General features: G+C 34.9%; 2 protein-coding genes and 1 non-coding gene across 5 annotated transcripts; 1 reads left to right on the top strand and 2 right to left on the bottom strand.

Moving 5' to 3' along the window:
* Positions 1–2,258: 2,258 nt before the first annotated feature.
* Positions 2,259–4,941, bottom strand: LOC133199355 (tubulin polymerization-promoting protein family member 2-like). Of its 2 annotated transcripts, none has more exons than XM_061335165.1 (4): positions 4,672–4,941; positions 4,346–4,563; positions 3,179–3,335; positions 2,259–3,013 (listed from the first exon to the last, which is right to left on the bottom strand). In XM_061335165.1, exons 2-4 carry the CDS (start codon positions 4,540–4,542, stop codon positions 2,831–2,833), a joined length of 537 nt encoding a protein of 178 aa, XP_061191149.1. In that variant the 5' UTR covers positions 4,543–4,563; positions 4,672–4,941; the 3' UTR covers positions 2,259–2,830. The 2 variants fall into 2 exon arrangements, with proteins under 2 accessions (XP_061191149.1, XP_061191148.1); XM_061335164.1 differs by having other exon boundaries at positions 4,718–4,940.
* Positions 4,942–8,941: 4,000 nt separating this feature from the next.
* Positions 8,942–20,978, bottom strand: LOC133199516 (signal recognition particle subunit SRP68-like). 2 transcript variants are annotated; one of them, XR_009722802.1, is made up of 13 exons: positions 20,865–20,978; positions 19,262–19,328; positions 18,171–18,284; positions 17,619–17,814; positions 17,395–17,477; positions 16,606–16,792; positions 13,351–13,590; positions 13,000–13,221; positions 12,426–12,520; positions 10,595–10,736; positions 10,249–10,380; positions 9,830–10,156; positions 8,942–9,776 (listed from the first exon to the last, which is right to left on the bottom strand). XR_009722802.1 is itself a non-coding variant. In XM_061335325.1 (12 exons), the coding sequence occupies exons 1-12, from the start codon at positions 20,941–20,943 to the stop codon at positions 9,917–9,919; spliced, it is 1,797 nt and encodes a 598-aa protein (XP_061191309.1). In that variant the 5' UTR covers positions 20,944–20,978; the 3' UTR covers positions 8,942–9,916. The 2 variants fall into 2 exon arrangements, 1 of the variants encoding a protein (XP_061191309.1); XM_061335325.1 differs by having other exon boundaries at positions 8,942–10,156.
* On the top strand, positions 19,524–19,597 carry Trnai-aau (transfer RNA isoleucine (anticodon AAU)). The gene has a single exon. It is a non-coding gene; the product is annotated as a tRNA-Ile (tRNA).
* Positions 20,979–21,421: the final 443 nt, after the last annotated feature.

Here is a 21,421-nt window from a genome sequence, read left to right as displayed (position 1 = left end):
GGCGACTAAAAATTTGCTTTGGTGACTAAATATTTTTGAATAGGAACCAGTTGGCACCTAAATTTTAGAGGTCACATAGAGGCCTGCCTATGTTTTTTTTTTTTTTTTGAGAGATTATTTTATGCTTGTTTTCTTCAAAGAATTAACATAAAGTCGGAAAAACTTGACTAGTGGTCAGCAGACTATTGACTGAATTCAATCATAGATGTTTCAATGGTAAATATAAGTAATCATCATTTGAATAAAACTCACTATTATATTCATATAGGTAAAACTTGTAGAGTATGGAAGGGGTCAAGTTAGAATTGAATCCAGGAAAAGGGAGTTTGTGAGGGGTTTCAGTACAGAGTGAATGGATCACTACAATGTGATGTGTTAAAGGTCAGACAACCTCAATAATATATAAATTTTCCCAAGAATTTGTCATTGAAGTAGTGCTACTTTAAGAAGTTTCCTTAAAAAATGAGGTACCTTACCAGGCATTTGTGCAAGAAAAAAGAGGGGGGGGGGGGGTCTTTTCTATATAATCCTCCTTATATAATCTATAACTCGCTAATTTTTTTTTAAACAGGTAAATACTTGTTCATGCTAGTGTTCATTTGTAATTATACAACACTGAACAGTACATAAGCATGATAAGCAGAGGAGGTGTATAAAAGGAGCGAAGGGGGGGGGGGATTGTGTAGTGATTTGGAATATGTGGACCATGAACATAGGCCTGGATGGTTCAGTGGTTAAAATACAGTACATAGTACATAGCTAGAAGTGAAAGGGTTCCGAGTTAGATTCCCGATCCAGCCTTTTTTTCCCTTGAGATCCGCATTAAGTAATTTTTGTGTGTTGATATGTATTGCAGTGAGCAATACCTGCATACAGTAAATTAATAATCATGCAGTGTGTGTTCTTGTCCTTTCCCCTTTTGCTTTTCTACAAAGTTATTTCTGAAAAACACTTTCGTTGTGCTGTTATTGATAAGCATTGTATCGAAGGTGAAAGATGAACTAGAATTCAATTGGCAAAATTAAATTTCAATATGTTATCAATGACGTTAATAAAGGGAATTTGGGGTTACAGTCTTTTTAAGCATTACATAAAATAACTCTGCTTGCCATCATAACCGATTACATGTACGTGTCCATTGCATTTGAAATTGAACAAATGGAATAAAAAATGCAATGTTTTCATAGATTTTACGTATATACATGTATTTAAGGTCTGCGTGTCTTTAAAAAACGTCGGGTAAAATATTCATGCATATCTAAATTAATTCCAAACCATTCAAAAATTTGAATAAATTTATTGGTCATTTGAGTAAATCATTAATACTCAGTGTAAGGAATCTAGGTGGATTTAAAATCAACTTAAAAGCTAAAATTTCAATATAATGTTTTCATGGACGTCCGCGCTAGCTGAATCATGCCCGTTTGACGTCTTGTTATACCCCCCGCGGGGATGTATTATGTATATATATTGATGGGGGTGTCCGTCCGTCTGCTACACTTTGGGGTATTCATCTCTTATCCGCAACTCCTCTTATACCACTGAATAAAAGTGATACTTTCAAAGAATCTTTGTTACTTAGTGCCATTGTGCATCTCCTGTTTTACTTTTTGATTGGACACTTGTTTCGGATCTCCCATAGCAAAACATGAACCTTGCCATTATTGGTATTTTAGGTTTTCAATCGTACAACATAGAACACTGCCATTCTTTCTATAATATTGAGGGGTACCCATCTCTTATCTCCAACTTCTCCTATACCACTGAATAAGGTTAAATGTTACTTTCCAGAATCTTTATTACATATTGCCATTGTGCACCTCCTATTTTACTTTTTGATCGGACACTTGTTTCGGATCTCCCATAGCAAAACATGGACCTTGCCATTATAAACATATGGGAGGCGGAGGTATCATTTTGTGAGCTCAGTGCTCACAGTTCCTCTACTTCGAAATGTTTTCACTGAAACAGACAGGAACGACATAAGATACATACTGCATATTTTCAATCTTGCCATTAAAATGTTCTACGATCTTACTTTATAATTCTGCAGGGCCAATTAGGTTGTCACAAAGGGACACACCGTAACACTTTTTAGTTTTGACATCATATGCCCTTGCTATTTTGCATTTGTTGACAGTCGAATTATGAAAATATCAAATATGGGGAAACAGTGATTTCGCACGTTTTTAATAACTTATTCCATAATATCTTTTATTGTTGAAGTTGCTATAGACAACAAGAACACAAACTCCATCAAGATTTGCATTATCGATTTACTCAAGTGCATAAAATGTAAACATGAACTTACAGAGCCCTCCTATAATACAGCAGTTTAAAGACGTACTTGACAAAACAAGAACAATGACATATATTGCAGATATTTAAATAACAGAAAGTATATATAACTATTACACGTAAACAAGATATTCTGGAAGATGTGGTGAAATAAACTTATTTGGGCATAAAAACGTGTTTTAACGCATTGGCTTGTTAAATAAATCACAAAATGAAATTACGACATTTAAGTTCAAACACAAGTTTTGCTATTGCACTGAAAATTATATATTTCTGGTTTTAATTATAACTATGAATTGTTAAAATTCATTCAAATAATACACGACTGTTTTTGTAAAGGAAAAAAAATCAATGCTGCATTATATGAAAATAATAACAGTATAATTTGTCTAAAACTTTATATCGGGTTGTGGAGGCGTATGGGAAACTACCAACAAACACACGAAGTTACACAAAGAATAATATCCATCTATATGTATATGTAAAATAAATTAAGGACTTCCAGCGGTGAAGGTAAACCTTTTCTCACAAATCACTTCTTCTTGTCATACGTTCCCTCCCCTTTGTAGTTACCGACGTATCCAGAGTTATCCGCCCTGTCAACCCGTCCTGACGCCCCCTTACCCTTCCCAGACTCATCAAATCTTTCCTTGTGTGCCCCTGTGTACTTAGAGGTGTCGGTCATTCTATCTACTCCTCCCGTAGACGAGGTTGCCTAAAAGAAACAAATATAGATCAAATAAAGATCAACTGTCTTCAAACATCTTTCCAAATGCAACACGATTTATAAATCAAATGGATCCTATTTAAGTTACTCTCAAGCATAACCAGGAACTGCAAACTGTGTCAATAAACCGGTTGATTTGTCATGTTTAAATACCGCTTTTTTGATTCCTGTGTCTCCTTTGATGATTTTTTCTGCCAAGAATTTCTCGTGTTTTTTGAATTCTTTAGTTTTCTTGGTGACGTCATCATACTGAATAGCGGCCTCCGAGATGAATTGTTTAATCTGTTCTTTATTGTTAAGGTCAATAGACCTAGAAAATATATAAATAATCATCAACAACCCTAAATATATCAATAGATGTGGAAAATATATAGTCATCAATAGACATGGAAGATACTAGTATCCTTAAATAGTCAACAAACCTCAAAGATACACTGTATATAAACAATCATCAATAGACGTGGGAGGCATATAGATAGTCACTAGTAGACATGAAAGATATATTAATAGTCAACATAGACATGGAATGTATATAAATAGTTATTAATACATGGAGGATATATTAATAGTCAACACAGACATGGAACACATATAAATAGTCATTAATACATGGAGGATATATTAATAGTCAACATAGACATGGAACATATATAAATAGTCATTAATACATGGAGGATATATTAATAGTCAACATAGACATGGAACATATATTTTTTCATGGCCTTGGGAACCCCCAATAATTTTGCCGATATATATATTACTATAGTAAACTTAGATACTATATGCTTGTGCCCCCTCAATAAAAACGTCTGATGACCTTTTTTTTTTCTTTTCTTTTTTTGCTTGTCAGGAAATTTTTGATAGTGCCCCCTCAACTGTCAACTGAAAATGTATGGCTGTGCCCCCCCCCCCAACTGAATTTGCTTCCTATGGGCCTGTTTTTGTATAAATAGTCATAATACGTGGAGGATATACTCGGGGCCCTTGATTGGTAAATAAAATATCTTGTATCTTATACTGGGTATTAAGTCAACATAGACATGGAGCATATATAAATAGTCATTAATACATGGAGGATATATGAATAGTCAACATAGACATGGAACATATATATAAATGGTCATTAATAGACCCGAAGAACAATCATCAGTAGAAGTGGAAGATACAATCTAACGGTGAATTGTTAAATTCAACCCGCCTTGATAAGACTAAACAGTGAAGTACTCGCTACTTCTTGAAAGCAAACGCAAACTCTTAATATTTCGTTACAGCGTACGATGAATATTATATAGCAAACATCTCTGATCTGTGGATACTTACTTGGTTGTTTTGTTCATGACTTTGGGGAAGACGCTGGAATCTATCCTAGTCTGTAGCGTCTTAGGCCAGCATTCCTTTGCCATTTTCCCGCAAGTTTTGCTATCCATCTTATCATCCTTCTTGGTCTGCGTCAAGGCGAAACTTTTCAGTTTCTTCGTCAATTCATCAATATCATAATCGTCTCCTGCAGAAGCCATGGCTTGATTTTAGAGGTAGGACTGAAAAAACAAAAACAGAACCATCTATGTACAGAATGATGCTTAATACAGCCGTTATAATCCTGCACTAATGCTAATTTCAGAGAGGGCAAAAAGCCACAAAATTACCTTTAATGTAATACGATAAATGTAACTGCACTACACTAGTTATTACCTTTAAATGCTCAATAAACGAAACTGCACGCAAGCACAAAACTCTAGAACGCTGTCACCAATGTAAACAAGATGGCCGGATTTTCTATCTGCAATGGTTACGGGTTAGTGCTCGCTGTTATCGATTAATTTTTAGATCTTCAGAAGTGAAAGGCCTTTAAATCAAGCGTTCCTCTCCGGAGTAAACTTGTTCAATCCAGGCTATATGAGTAATGAATAAACATGTCATTCCCTTAAGTCCAAAACTTTGGGGATTAAGGAACAATAAACAACAAAAATTAAGGTCTAGAGATTCCTTTTGCAGAAATGAGGAATAAGAAATCTACAACAGATAGTTAAAAAAAATGCATCCTAACGCTGTTTTTGTCCACGGATTTGATTCTGAAGGAATTATTACTACTTTTAAAACATAAGCATATTATAAAAAAGTATTTGTTTTCAATTCTTGTATTTAAAAGTCAAATCACTGACTGAAATGGCAACAAATCAATCGCATAAATTCGGATCATCATAATCCAATATGTAGCATACCATTTCAGTGTCGTTGCTTCTGGGTAATTGCTGGGCGTTGTTTCAATATGAGAAGAAATAATCGATCGTATTCATTGGTCTCGTAACTAATTTAGTCATTTGTCTTTCTACAGGAACTGGTTCTTTCTCGTCAAATAAAAGTACACATACTGGCGAACAATAAAAAGAAAGAAAGGTACAAGACAGTGAGCAAAACAAGGACATTTTTCGTTGGTTAGAAGCATTATTACATAAATTCACATTTTCCCTTTTTTGCAATAGGGTTTCAAAATCAATCCTGAATGATTTAATGAATTCGTGTAATTTAAGGTATGGTCGACGCTAGATACGAATTCAAGTCTAAACGGTACTTGGATGCGGTACATCTATACGTACTGAGCAGAATCAGAAGATTGGAAAGAGCCATATTAATAAATAGAAAAAAATGACCGGTACATGATTACTAGGATTTTCAGACTTTCTACAGATGATAAGAAATGATTCAGACACGTAGTATCGGTATTTGAAAGTGCAGGAGGAGAGATAATTAGCAACTTACATGAAAAATCTTTGACAAGCAAATATGAAAATCTATTTCAGAAAGGGGGGGGGGGTCGACAAGAAAACCCAATACATTTTACTATACTATTTAAAAAAAAAGGGGGGGCGGCAAACAGCTTTTCCCATGAACATTTTATAATTAATTAACAGTAAACATTCTGTCTAAAAAAAAGTGCTCATCCCCCCTCCTGATACAATGTCGCCTGGAGTTAACGAAGCTATATCAAATGTAATCTTCAAATCAACTACGTACTACCGACATGCTGAAACAAGTTCCCCACAGATGTCGGTAGACGTCTCTCAATGTTTAATGACCGCCTTAACCTTTACATCAATTGATCTGAGAATATTAATCTGTAGTATGCGTTTTTACGACAGATACCAACAAAATCCTCCATTGTGTAAATAAAATCCCTGGCATACTTACACATTGTGCGGCAGTATTTGTTAACGTATACATTAAGTTTAGGTTAAATTGGTGGAAGACGTAGAATTGAGAAACCTTTCAAATTTATTTGAAGAGGTATTAAATATTTGTCAGATGTTTGTGTCCTGTTCAAAATTTATGTTTGCTTTATAAATGTTTAGACAGCACATCAGGCATGTAAAAATCATGGGTGCAGAGTTTTATATAATGTCCCATGTCATTAGCACACAAAATTGGATATAAAATTATAAATTATTGATCTAATATAAAATGTATATTACTAGTTTATACAGATACATGTATATATCAGGTCTACTTTTAAATTTTACAAATTTACAATATTTTAAAAATAGGCCCTTTGGAATGGAAATATTTTTGCTTTGGGTGCATTTATGATACCGTTGACAATTTGGCATTCGTGATTAATTTTTTTTCATTCCAATTACCGTTAAATATGTGTACGATACCCACTTTCAACAACAACAAAAACACCCCCCCCCCCCAAAAAAAAATAAACAAAAAAAAAAAAAAAAAAAAAAAAAAAAACTAAAAAAAACAGACTCGATCTCGATGGCTTCGAACTTCGATCTCTTGAAGTCCTTAATCCGACGAAGTATTTATACGGACACTTTTAGCTCATCTGAGCTGAAAGCTAAAGCACACTTTGTCTGGCGTCCGTCCGTCCATCCGCCCGTAAACTTTTCACGTTTTCGACTTCTTCTCAAGAAACACTGGGGTAATTCCAACCAAACAAAGCACTCTTTACATGTCCCCCGGGGTAAGGTGGGGCCACAATGGGCAATCAAAAGGAGATGTGGAACAAGGCGTGCAGAATGCCTATAGCTTCAGATATGTAAAAATCATATTCAATTTGTGAATTTAGTATTTAGAGTAAGGTTATCTTTATTGAAATTTATGAAATTATGATAAACAAAACTTTTCTGAGGAAACTTTTCTTGGCAAAAATTATTCTGTTATTAAAAAATAATGTGATATTCGCGGTGTTCGAACCTTAACAATAAAAATCCTGAGTATCATTATTTTCCTTTGAGACTAACGCGCTAACCACTACACAGATCCTTAGGAGAAGTGGCATTTTTGAAAAAATCATGTTTGTGATATGAACCCTGACTAAATGGACTTCAAGTATATTTCTAGGAAGATGCGAATATTGTGTCATAAAAGTGTATTTTGAAGGTAAAGTGGGTCGTTGCTCCATGCTTTTTTAAAACCAAAATATGTATATTTTTATGCAAACTTAAAAAAAAATGGAGCAAAAACCCACTCATATCGAAAAACCGTGTTATAGTATGAGAAAATGATCATTTTTGCCCTCTTTAGTGTGTATATGCTATTTCATAGGCAAATAATTACAATCTTTGTGAGACTTTTGCAAATTTTGGAGATTTTACATAAAGTATACTTTAATGTTAGATGAAATATCTAAGAAAATTTTGTTATGATTGAGATTTTATTTTTCATTTCATGTCTGTCGCACTATAGGCACTTTGCTCGTCTTGTTCGTCCATGTTCTTTTACAGAGAAATATATTTATTATTGATAAGAACTTAGAAGCAATCGAGCTTTTTTAATGGTAATTTTGTGACGTGAACTACGGTATTTTTTAGATACCGCTTTAAGATATGTCGTCGTTTATTTACTCAATATCCATCTGGAAGATCAACCAAGAACCAAAGCCATGTTACGTTACCCCAAAGTCCTTGAAAAACCTTCGTTTTGTATGACAATAGTTTGAATTCATTGCATGAAAAAAGTTTTCATTGCATGCTTCTTCTCTAGCAGACAAAATAAGTGCATGGTTATAATGAACATGTTTGCCTCTAATTCATGGCACCTGGGTCAGGGGCTCAGGTGTAAGAGTGGGTCTCTATTGATTATTTAGTGAAAAATCGTTATTTCTTTGAAAATCTTCTTCCCTTCTCCTGGGAAATAAGCAAACAAAGTAAGTGCATGGTACTGATAAATAAGGGTGCCTCTTCCAAAATGGGAAATTCATGACCCCTGGGTCAGGAGTTCTGGTGTTAGGGCTCTGAAAATATAGTGAAAATGAAAATGCATACATTCTTTGAAAATCTTCTGTGTTCTTGGGTATTAATCAAACAAAGTGTCTGTCGATTTATATTGTAGGGAAATTCGCACTCCACTTAAGAGAAGTTATTCCCTTTTGCTATTCACTATGTTAATTATTACTGGTAATAATGTATTTGATAGGTCAAATTGAATAATAAATAATTGAACAAAAGGATTTTTTATATTTGTGTAATACAAAAAGTACTTCCGTAGTTTTTTAATGGTCAGGCAGGCTTTTTTAAGTAATAAGATACATGATTGATTGATTGTATATTGTTTTACGTCCCATTCGAGAATTTTTCACTCATATAGAGACGTCACCATATACCGGTGAAGGGCTTCAAATTTTGACCTTTACTCGGCACTCAGGGCCATTGAGCAGTGAGGGATCTTTATCGTGCCAACGCCTACCGTGGCACGGGGCCTCGGTTTTTACGGTCTCATCCGAAGGACCCGCAACTTTCACTTCAAAGTGCCGAGCGCATGGCGAAGGAACAGTTGCTACCTATTTTTTATCGACTTGGGTCTGTCGCGGCCGAGATTCGAACTCACGACCTCCCGATCACGGAGCAAGCGCTCTACCGACTGAGCTACCGTGAACGGTAATAAGATACATGAAAATGAGACAAAAATACCTTAGCTTTGTACATTTATTCTTCAAAGACCAAGAGGGACATGTGTGAGGGAATGTGAATGGTTTACACCATGTTCTCAAAACTATTGAATTGTTTAGTCTACATGATAATAGTGACAAATGGGAGTGTACTAGTACTGGCAAGTAAATAGAACTACTTCATGATTTATTACCGAGTGTTACACTAACTATTGTGTTATGTGTGAATTGAGCTATCAGTGTTTATACTTGGTCAGATTTTTGTGTGAGGCACTTCATAAACTAATTTTATGTAAACCGAACCGAATGTTGGTTACGATATATATTGCAATGATCTAAGCATTCAAAGCTATACATATACATGTATATCTTTTTATATTGCAGAAGGACAGACAATGGTAAAACTAATACCTTATAACACTTTGTGACAAGGATGCCTTTGTTTGACCTGCCAGTGTTAAAATATCATAAACCTACATTTCATACGAAATCAACTCCAGTTCTTCAAAACACATTTGTAGTTTGAATTACATGTATCTTTATTCCACAAATCAATTATTTTCAGTTTCTATGAGATGGTAAATCAGAATTAATACATGACCATTAAAGTAAAGTACAAAGCACTTTCTCAAGCTATAAAAAATTTATCATTAACAACACTATTGCTCTAGAGAATGAAATTGCACTTATAAAAAATTAATTACATGTAAATGTCATTCTGTAGTAAGAACTTTCTTTATTTTACAATTTCTACGCCATTCACATTTCACTTGACTATTTTCTTTCATAAGTATATTTAAAATATTGTTACTGAATAAAGAAAAGGCTATGCCAAGATTAACATTTCATTTATGCCCTCTATACCATCTCCAATCTCTTCATCTACAATGTATGCATTTATTAACAGTTACATACTGTACAAATGAACACAGCTGACAGAGTTACCTCCCCATAACAATATAAAGGGTAAAAAATATTGTAAATTTCTCAAAAAACAACTATTTGGATCCTCCCCAGAGCCATCCTTTGACAAATCCAGTGAGACCACGTGGGTTGGCGGCAGCCTTCTGTTCTAAGTGTTTATCTAGAGAGGGTAAGTCTATATGGTTCAGAGCTAAATCAAAGAATAATGGTCTACAGGGAATGGGTTCAAAGTCTGGTGGGAAGGACACTAGGTTAGGCTTCTTACTGGTCAGTGAGGCATCATCTGCATAGTCCTCCAGGCGCTCCATCAGTGGCTGTAAATAAAGGAAGTTAATCTTAATTATAAATACATGTCCAGTGCCTGATTACCCATGTTTGTCATGTGCCAAGTGCCTGTTAAACTGACCTGTTTGGGATTAACTGTCATGGCCCCCATCTGGTCTGTCACATCATTGATGTCCAGTACACTAGAGGCATGACAAGAATATTTCTCCCCATCCACACTGTGAACCAACTCTTCTAAATTACTTACTTCCATCTACAAAGGAAAACAGCACTGAATTCAGGTGAAAATACAGGTAACTATTGCAATAAATAACAAAGGGGAACAGAAAAAGTATTAAAAATGGAATAAAATATTTTTCTTAAATAAATTTAAAAAAAAAACATATATAAAAAAAAGTCTTACATAGCTCACACGCGTAAATGTATGTACATTGTGTTCCGAGTCAAAGTGAATGATAAGAACTAACCTTGAACTGAGTTTGTTGAGGTTTTGGTAGTGACTTGTAACCTTTCAAAGCATTCTTTGCATTCTGTAGAACTCTTTCATACAGAGATATTGCCTCCTTCCACTTTTTGGCTCCTAGATAGGACTGGGCAATGTAATATGACCTGTAAAATATTTACTATTACTCCTAGATAGGACTGGGCAATGTAATATGACCTGTAAAATATTTACTGCTGGGAATCAATCTGACTTTATTGAATTCACAAGTTATACCTTTCATAAATGAAGACATTCAAAATTTCTCTGACACAATAGGAAACTTATTTTAACATTATTGAAAATCAAAAGCCTGAAAGGCTTCAATGACGTCGAACAAGAAAAACAATTTCAAAAGATAATTTTGAATTTGAAGATAGCGATAAGTCAAGTGAGTGACTCAGGAGACATAAAAAAAAAAAATAGTTTTAATAGTTTTAAACAAAAAATAGTTTTAAACAAAATATCACAATTACAGTCTGGGGCCTTATGTCATGGTCCGAATGGAGCAAGGTTCGAATTGACCAGACACCGTCGAACATGTTCATGCCAAATATTCTTTTCAGTCAATTATGAACTATGAAGGATTTCATGAATTTATATAATATTTTTTCTAAATGCCAATGTCAAAGCGTTGTATTAGTGATTGCATCTAAACTACAACCAAGACTCTGTTCTGTTACAATTACGATCGAGTTACGATCGGGCGTGGTATACGGTATACTGGGAAATGGAGGAAATGGAGAAATACAGTAATGCTGTTCAATATCATCGGTTTTTAGGATAGAGTTGGTTAGAAGATTGTATAAGTAAAGCTAAGATTTAGAAATTCAATCTTTTTAGTCTTGTAGTATTCGTGTTTATGTAATTTTGTAATTATTTTACCTCCTGTTGTGTTGTTTATGTTACACGGTTATCGTTCCGAAATGTTATTCATGTCATTCAACGCACCCTTTCTGTAGAAATTCATCCGCAACAACCATCACGTTTTTCTTGTGTGAGAATAAATCATATTATTATACCTCATTATAACTATTCTACACAACGCGTTATCTGATTGGTTCTAGATTATCACGTGATCGGGCCATAAAACTTCATATTTCACGGTCGTCAGCATGCTTTTCATCATATTTCCCCTCTTCGGATACCTAGTGCATTTTCCCGCAATAGTTATTGTTCGTTGAAAGAAAACTCCCGAGAGACGTCCCGAGACGTCACAATAGCCTGGTTTACGTCACAAAATTGATGATAAGTGATGTGTCAAAGGGTTTCAGTAACTTTACGTTAAAAATGAAAGTGAATTTGAGAGCGGTGCCGAATTTGAAAGTTTATGTTTATTTCAAAGTTTTTGCTTGTTTCGGTATAATAAACAATTCATTGCATGAATGTTCGGGAAACATGAAGATTTATTCAGCCAAGAAATATCATATTCCCCTCGGGCGAAGCCCTCGGGGAATATGATATTTCTTGGCTGAATAAATCTTCATATTTCCCTCACTATCATGCAATAAATGTATAATATTGTTGTTTTGCAATAGAATTAATTGCAGATATAATTGATGCAATTTTATTTTCAAGGTATTATTCATTTTGAGCGTTTTCTAAGAAATTGGTTTATAGCTATTGCTATTTTCTATTGCGGATGCATCGACTGACACATTCGGTCGCGTACATATCCGGTCGCGATTTCAACTGGGCGCTTGCTAGATGACGTTCGAGCTCCAAGAGCTCGACGTCATAAAAAAAGAGAAAAATTTTTACTATAAATTTCTTTCTTCAAATTATTCAGAATCTGTAGGGCCAGATTACTGTTTTACCTAAATGCTTTGTACCCCTGCACCCTGACAGCTGTTTCCTCTGAGAGACTGCTATCTCCCTCCACCCCCGTCAAGTTAGGGATCTCATTCAAATTCTACAAGTAATATAGCATGCTTATTACATTAAGATTATCTCAAGCTATTATTTTCATAATTAGGCACACTCCTTACAAATTATGAATATGATAATTAATGAAAGAAAGACATAAAACATGTTATATATGAAAATACATGTATTATATATCAGAGATTTTAAAACATACAGCATGTATCCAGGATTTACATAGACACAGTTGATATTATTATGTTTACCAGGTGTGTTGGTTTTCTTTCTTACATTTCTATTCTGACTTTTCTTAATTATAGTTTTAGTGTCTTTTATCAATACACTGAGATTTCCCACTTTTCTTAAATATAAAGATTGAGTTATGTTTATGAAAGTGTGACAATCTATGACAATCAAACACACCTGAAATTTGTAGTTTTGATAAGTTTTCAGATAAAACAAGTATTTAAACATGCTTTAATAACATGTCCGATGGAAACATTCCTGCAACACACAAGTCTCAATTACCTGTATAATGATGTCATATAGTCGTACTAAATCCTGAGGCTTTGTGATTTTGTGCCCCTCCTCCACTTTCTTGCCTGGTAGGTAATCCTTTAATTGCTCTATCAGTAGCAGGTTACGTTCTATTGTTTTACTCAGTCTTATAAAGGTAAGGTAGGTATGTAGGTAGTGCTGATTGGATATTTTGCCTTCTATTTCTTGTCCTCTTATGGCCAATTTAAAATTCTGAAATAAAACACACAGTTCTCTAATGACCAGGAACAAGTCAGCGCAACAATACATAATATACCATCAACAATACCAGGTAAGAGTGAAAACTGTGAACTTGATTTCATAAACAGAAGAATTTATTACCTGATCATCCTGCAGACTGTCCCGTAACACCTGTTGAGCATCAATACATTGCTTTAGTACACTTTCATAGATAGATATTTTGCTATCAACACCTTCAGCTGATGTGATCTCTTTGGTGCTGTCCTGTAGATTCAATAGAAATATTCTCACTGGTTCATTCTTCACCGGCACTGTACGACCCTGCCACTTGACCTCAGACAGAGTTGCTGTCTGTTTTTCTCTGGTTTGAGAGAGAAGATCCTGAAATGAAAATAATTGTTTGACAGCAATTCTATTGATTCTAAAATTGAAGATAGCAACAATTCACATCGTTGTTCACATTTCTTTTACTAAGCAAACTTTGTAATAAAACAAGAGGCCCAAGGGCCTTAACGGTCACCTGAGTATAATACAACAATTTAGAAGTTAAATACACTGATAGATGAAGCATTGTTGCCCTAAAGCAAGAGAAGTAGGAAAATCAGGATCAACAAATTAATTAGTCTAGTATTCAGTATCAACTCATAAATTAAGCTCTAATCTGTCCCCCACTTAACACTATCACCATGCAGACTATTAACAAACTATTAGTGCTTCTGTACTATTTTTAAACCCATATCAAGACCTCTTGCATTGACCTCTCTTATGGTCTTTGAAGAACTTTTAATAAGATAAGTTATTTTTGTCTCATTTTTATTTATCTATTACTTACAGGTCTACCTGATTATTAAAACTAAGAAAGTACTTTTTGAATTATACGATAAACATTCTTGCATAATTATCTTATTCTATTAACCTTTCAAATACATTATTTACAGTGATTAATTATCAAAGGTGAACGGAAAAGGGGAATAACTTCTCTCAGTAGAATACAAATTAATAGAGCCCTGCCCAGGACCAGAATGCTTAGACGAATGGTCCAGATGTTTAAAAATCTGGTAGAAATATGCTTACTCATATCATTTAAACTTTTACTCAGTTTGCTTCCGATATGCCCAGAAGCAGAGAAGAATTTCACAGGTACAATGCATTTTCACTATAGATTCAACAAAGCCTTACCCTAACACCAGAACCCAAGACCAAGGGTTAAGAAATTTACAAATTTGGAAGAGTTACCCTCATCATCATAACTATGGACTTCAAAGAATTAACACTTTTCCACTATATTATCAAAAGCTCCCCCCCCCCCATTATGCCAGAACCTCTGACCCTAGGACGACAAGATTAGATTTAAAAATTCTGTTCGAAGCTCCCATTTTCATCATAGCGAAGCAATTTATTTATCAGCTCAACACTAAGGAGCAGACAGGATTAATTAATGATTAATTAATAGAATTAATGCTTTTTCACTATATAATCAATAGAGCCCTCCCCCCTCCTCAAGAACCCCAAAAACTGAGGCCATATATTTAAAAATTTTGGAAGAGGCATCCTTGTCTATCTTAATCATGCACTTAGTTTGTTTAAATAATCTCCAGTAGCAGAGAGGAAGATTTTCAAAAAATCAATGCATTTTCACTATATAATCAATAGAGCCCCGCCCTAACACCAGAACCCCTGACCCTGGGGCCATGAAATTCACAATTTTTGAAAAGGCATCCTTATGCATCATAACCATGCACTTTGTTTGTTTAAATAATACCCAGGAGCAGAGAAGAAGATTTTCAAAGAATCAATGCATTTTCACTATATAATCAATAGAGCCCCGCCCTAACACCAGAACCCCTGACCCTGGGGCCATGAAATTCACAATTTTTGAAAAGGCATCCTTATGCATCATAACCATGCACTTTGTTTGTTTAAATAATACCCAGGAGCAGAGAAGAAGATTTTCAAAGAATCAATGCATTTTCACTATATAATCAATAGAGCCCCACCCTAACACCAGAACCCCTGACCCTGGGGCCATGAAATTCACAATTTTTGAAAAGGCATCCTTATGCATCATAACCATGCTCTTAGTTTGTTTAAATAGTCTCCAGTAGCAGAGAAGAAGATTTTCAAAGAATCAATGCATTTTCACTATATAATCAATAGAGCCCCACCCTAACACCAGAACCCCTGACCCTGGGGCCATGAAATTCACAATTTTTGAAAAGGCATCCTTATGCATCATAACCATGCACTTAGTTTGTTTAAATAGTCTCCAGTAGCAGAGAAGAATATTTTCAAAGAATTAAAGCATTTTCACTATATAATCAATAGAGCCCCGCCCTAACACCAGAACCCCTGACCCAGGGGCCATGGCTTTCACAATTCTGGAAGAAGCCCACCTCCTCATCATAACTATGTACTTAGTTTATCACCTTAATGCCCAGGAGCAGAGGAGAAGATTTTCAGAGAATTAATGCATTTTCACTATATAGTTGATAGAGCCCCGCCTAACACCAGAACCCCTGACCCTGGGGCCATGAAATTCACAATTCTGGAAGAGGTACTCTTGCTCATCATAACTATGTACTTAGTTACTTTATTAAATATCCAGAAGCAGAGAAGAAGATTTTCAAAGAATTAATGCATTTTCGCTATATAATCAATAGAGCCCCGCCCTAACACCAGAACCCCTGACCCTGGGGCCATGAAATTCACAATTTTTGAAAAGGCACTTTTGCTCATCATAACTATGTACTTAGTTACTTTATTAAATACCCAGGAGCAGAGAAGAAGATTTTCAAAGAATTAATGCATTTTCACTATATAATCTATAGAGCCCCACCCTAACACCAGAACCCCTGACCCTGGGGCCATGAATTTCACAATTTTGGAAGAGGCACTCTTGCTCATCATAACTATGTACTTAGTAACTTTATATAATACCCAGGAGCAGAGAAGAAGATTTTCAAAGAAATAATGCACTTTCACTATATGATCTATATAGCCCCACCCTGGGGCCAGAACCCCTGACCCTGGGGCCATGAATTTCACAATTTTGGTAGAGGGCCCAATGCTTATTACAATGATGCCAACAGTTTGACTGCTTGATGTCCAGGAGTAAAGAAGAAGATTTTAAAAGATTGCATTATTTTTGGTGGTTTTAGCCCCACCCCTCAGGCCCCAGGGGGGCAGGGACCATGAAATTCACAATTTTTGTTCCCCTTCACCCATAGATGCTATATACCAAATTTGGTTGAAATTGGTTGAGCGGTTCTAGAGAAGAAGTTAAAAATGTTCAAAAGTTAACGCACAACGGAAGACGACGGACAAAAACAGATAGCAATAGGTCACCTGAGTGACTCAGGTGACCTAAAAAAGAATTCTATGAGGTTTAATACATACATCGAGATGAGATGTCAGCTGGTCCTCTCCACCCTTCCTTCTGAGCTCCTTTAACTCGTCTATAGCTGACTGGTCCCCTATATTATAAGCACAGTAGCGTAGATTGGGGGTTATTTCCTCCACCTGTTGTAGATATAACTGCTGGATATCTTCTGTAAAAGCACTGCCCAGCTTCTCATAAATGGTCCTGTAAAATAGAACTGATTAATCAGACAAATACAAATAATACAAAACACTTGTTAAATTCTTACTGGAGATACATATTATTCGTTACACAGTCAGTTAAGGTCCTAATACAGAATCATACAGGGTGTGAAATGGAAATCCGTATTGGATGAGGTGAAGCCGAGTCTCAATATGGATTTCCATTTCACACCCTGCACGACTCCATACTAGGTCCCTGACTGTGTAACAAATTTATCTAGTTGAAGACCTTTTTTAAATATCCCCCCCCCCCCAAAAAAAAAAAAATTATGAGCATATTATCAAAATATCAAGTTTTATGAGCATATTATCAAAATATCAAATTCTAATCCATTTACATTCAACATAAAATATCATAACAAGTTAATAAATCATTTCTTAGTTCCTATTTTAGTTAGAATAATGACGCTTCAAACGGAATAGGGTGCCCGATTTAATACTACCCCGGACGAAGACGTAATAAGGAAAATTTCAGGGTGTCATGTGATTAGCTTTTAGCCAATCAGTAATCTACAAATTTGTATGAAGCAGGATAAACAGTCTATTAGTAGGTACATTAACTTTGTACTACAAACAAGAACTCACTTTGCTTTTGTGTAGAACTCCATTGCTGCCTTCCAGTCTTCTTGTTCAAAATACAACCCTCCTTTTAACAGTGATAAATATGCCTAAAGTGGAAAGAATGTTACATAAGATTATTTACTCAGTATTAAAATTTACTTTATGCCTTGTAAATATAAGTAACAACAAAACTCGTGTAAACTTCCGGTGTTCAGGTGTTCAAATCCTACTTTAGATGGTAAACAGACCTGGCTTTCCAGCTTGGTCCTAGCATCACATTTTGGACTACTACAGAGAGAAGCAAATTCCTCAGCATACATCAGAGCCTTCTTGATCCGAGCTAACATGTGGAATTTTTTGCGGGGCTCTGTGTTTGCCTCAGACTTCAGCTGCATGGCATAATACCAGGCCCTCTCAGCACAGAACAAAGGTAAATGTAGATACCTGTCACAGGATACAAAAAAATCAACAGGATACAAAAAAATCATTCAACTTGTGATTAATGAAATATTCAAAATGTGCAACACATTTTGCAAACATTACATACACATGTAATTATAAAATGTTTAATTGCATGAAAAATGCATTCCAGCAATTTTTTCCCTTCTTTTATTATCTCTATCGTCTTCAGTGATGAATATATGTGTGTTATCAAAATTACAGAATGTCTATGGAACACTACCGCAATCCAAAAGTTACAAGTACATAACTAGCACAAATGGCAAGAGGATAATAAAATACTGGATTCTACACAAGTCTATTATTAATGCTGGATTCTACATAAGTCTATTATTTCTCACCTCACATCAGTTAGCTTCTCTACTGTGATTTTCTTTGGTTGTACTTTGTGTTTGCTTCCCTGAGGGAAATGCAAAGATTTTCTAATTCTTCTGATTCTTCTAGAGCAGTAACTCCTGTAAATTTGGGGGAACAAAGTAAGATTTTAGGAAAATAAATTATCTTGAAAATACCTATCCTGCAATGGGTATAAATTTCTGTGGATGTTAAATTGTTGTGGTTTAATTAAGAAATAAATAACAAGGTTAAAAAGTTCACTGGGAAATGAACTTGGTTGGTTTTGTGATCAAATCCTGTGAAGTCCAAAAGTCTTCACAGTGCAGAGTTCAAAAGAATTAATGTAATTCAATAAAATAAAACAAGATTTTCAAAATAAACAGTCAAACTTATTTAACCTTAAAATGGGGCGAATAGACTTAAGGCAAACAAGAATTCAAGCAAACAGAGTCAAAGTGAAAAAGAACTAGGGCAAACAATTTTCTATGTTTGTACACTGCATGTCAATTTTAATTTAATTCACTATTTAGGAAAAGAGTTGTAAAATGTATGACACATATCTGATATTATTGATATATGAATGCTATATTATCTCTGGTATAAATAATGGATTTGCTAAATTTCAAAATAAATTTGAATGCTATCTTGATAAGTAAGAGAGCAGAAACTGAAAATTTCTGATTTTTTTTTTTTTTAAAGTTCAAGAGGGATAACTCTGTCAAAAATCATTGGACAACGACCAAATTCAAAATTGATCTGTATTTTCTGGTAAAATACCTGCATATGCAATTTCAACCTTATACATACATCCCTACAATAGTTAAAGAGTGGAAACTGCAAATTTCTTATTTTTTCAAGTTCAAGAGGGATTACTCTGTCAAAAATCATCGGACCATGACCAAAGTCAAACTTGACCTGCATATTCCTATGACGTATCCACATGTCAAATTTGAGCTGAATGTGTCCAACTGTTGCAGAGATAATGAACAGAAAGTCAATGATGATGGAATGACAGAATGATGGAACAGGGTAACACTATGTGCCCCTGGCCATTTTATGGTGGGGGCATAATAATGAAATAATCATTTTATTTTACCTGTATCTCTGGAAATCTCCATGCCTCATACCATGTTGCTGCTGGGCTTCTTTTACTAATTGTAAAACTGCAATAAAAAATAATCCCACTGCATGTCTATCAATGGCTTCAGAGTATGAGCTTGTAATTGCAGGGTGCATACAAAATTTCTTATATTCTATGTATAAATTGTGTTTAATTTCATAGCAGAATCAATTTTGATTATAGTACAGGCCAATTCAGGCTCTTTTTTTTTAATATAATGGTTTGAGTCTTGGATATCGGCTTGGGTAGCTCAGTTGCTAGAGCACCTGACTAATGATGCAGGGGTCCTGGGTTCGATTCCCAGTCCAGCCTCACATTTTCTCCTTTCATGTTACATAATTTAGTGCCATTGGATATCAGCCTGAATAGCTCAGTCAGTAGAGCACCAGACTAGTGATGGAAAAGTCCCGGGTTTGATTCTTGGTCCATCCATACATTTTCTCCTTTCCTGCGTCAAAGGGAAGCATGAACCCCTTTTTTTTCTCAGTTACATAAATAATTTAAAATAATTCCATTCATCCTACATGTCTTCAAAAAAAAAAAAAAGAGCCTGAAATACCGGTACAGAAAGGTAGCAAGCTTAGATTTTGAGTAACATTACAAGAAATGTTTTCCAAATGCTGTTTTCCTATAAATGCATTTTTTTTTTTTTCGTTTCAAACAGAAATTTTGTCAGATGTGAACTGAATTCACTGAAAACTTGAACAAAATATTCTGTCTGCCATCATTTAGTCTAAAAACATTTGTCATGGTCGTCGCTTTAGGGAAATTTAAATCTGTTGAATATTTATATGACATATAAATGTTAATTAATGCAACAATGTCCCAAACACAAAGTTATATATTTTTTAAAATATTTCTTTCGTGAAGATTTGTGGAATAGTCATTATGAGATTGCAGAGATGCAATGTCATACTTACTGTAAACAGTATACTTCGTTCATTATACATGTATCATATTTAAACCAAAATATCACAAATTAATCTGTAACAAATTAAACACAGCAGGACGTTTCAAATAATAACTTTGATTCATCAGTGCAACTTCCAATAAAACCAGCATGTGAACAATATGATGAAAGTTTACTGAATTATGAAGCATACATGTGAAATGCATCAAATTTGAAATTATATTGTTTGCAAAAAAAAATTCCTTGACACCTAATTCCAAAGGAAATAAAAGCACAGCTAAATAATGAAGCTGTCTACTTTTAAATACTTCACAAAGTCAATATGTATTACATTCAACTTGACAGGAACAAAACCACAGTTAGTAGTAACATATGGAGGACAAAGTGTGTACATTTCACTTCGAAGTCAACTCCCCCGACGTTGGATTCAACCTACATATATTTTCTTTGTAAAAAAAAAATGCTAAAACATAGCCTCCCAATACAGAATGACATTTTATGAACAACTGCGGACTGCAGTTGCTGTTTCACAGATGGACAACAACCACCGGTGCCAGATCATTTCTCCTGTCTGCCTGCTATTCCGCCATTATATAACAGACTCACACAAATTAACAATGTATCCCATTAGCATATAAAAAGTTCTTATGTATATTTCAATAAATTTACCTTCTACTGTATAAGTTTTCTCAGGAAGGACATCTTCAGTAGGACTCTCTTCAGTCATGCTTTCTGCGGGAGCAGCCATACTTGACACGACAGCACTCAAGCGCCCCCTAGTGATGGGGTCTAGATTCTGAAGGATTACGACAGCCCAGAATTGCCAAAGGTCACATATTTACAAGTTTACGCTTTCCATGCAATTCGCAATTTGAAATAACCGACTTTTTCATCTTCAGAGAAATAAATTAGATGATACTGATCCAAATGAATATGATACAAATGCATCATTTCTTTATTATGATTATTGTCTTCTATTATTGGCTCGCCTGAGCCAAAGGTTTTGATAAAAGATTTTCCAGAACCACAGTGCCAATTTCAAACAAACTTGGCACAGATATGCTTGGATGAAGGTGATTAAAAGTTGTTCAATGAAGAACCATGCCCACTTCCCAAGGGAGATAATTAAAGCTACACAGGAACCACTGGGTCAGAAAAGGTGTGTTTATAAGTGAAAGATGCATATATATTTTGATAAATATGGATCAAAATTCTTCAAATCATAT

This window comes from Saccostrea echinata, unplaced genomic scaffold (assembly GCF_033153115.1).
Source record: "Saccostrea echinata isolate AGI-Se365-2 ecotype Australia unplaced genomic scaffold, CSIRO_AGI_Sech_v1 ptg000034l, whole genome shotgun sequence".
In the NCBI taxonomy this organism is placed as follows: Eukaryota; Metazoa; Mollusca; class Bivalvia; order Ostreida; family Ostreidae; genus Saccostrea; species Saccostrea echinata.
This window is presented reverse-complemented; position numbering and strand designations above follow the sequence as displayed.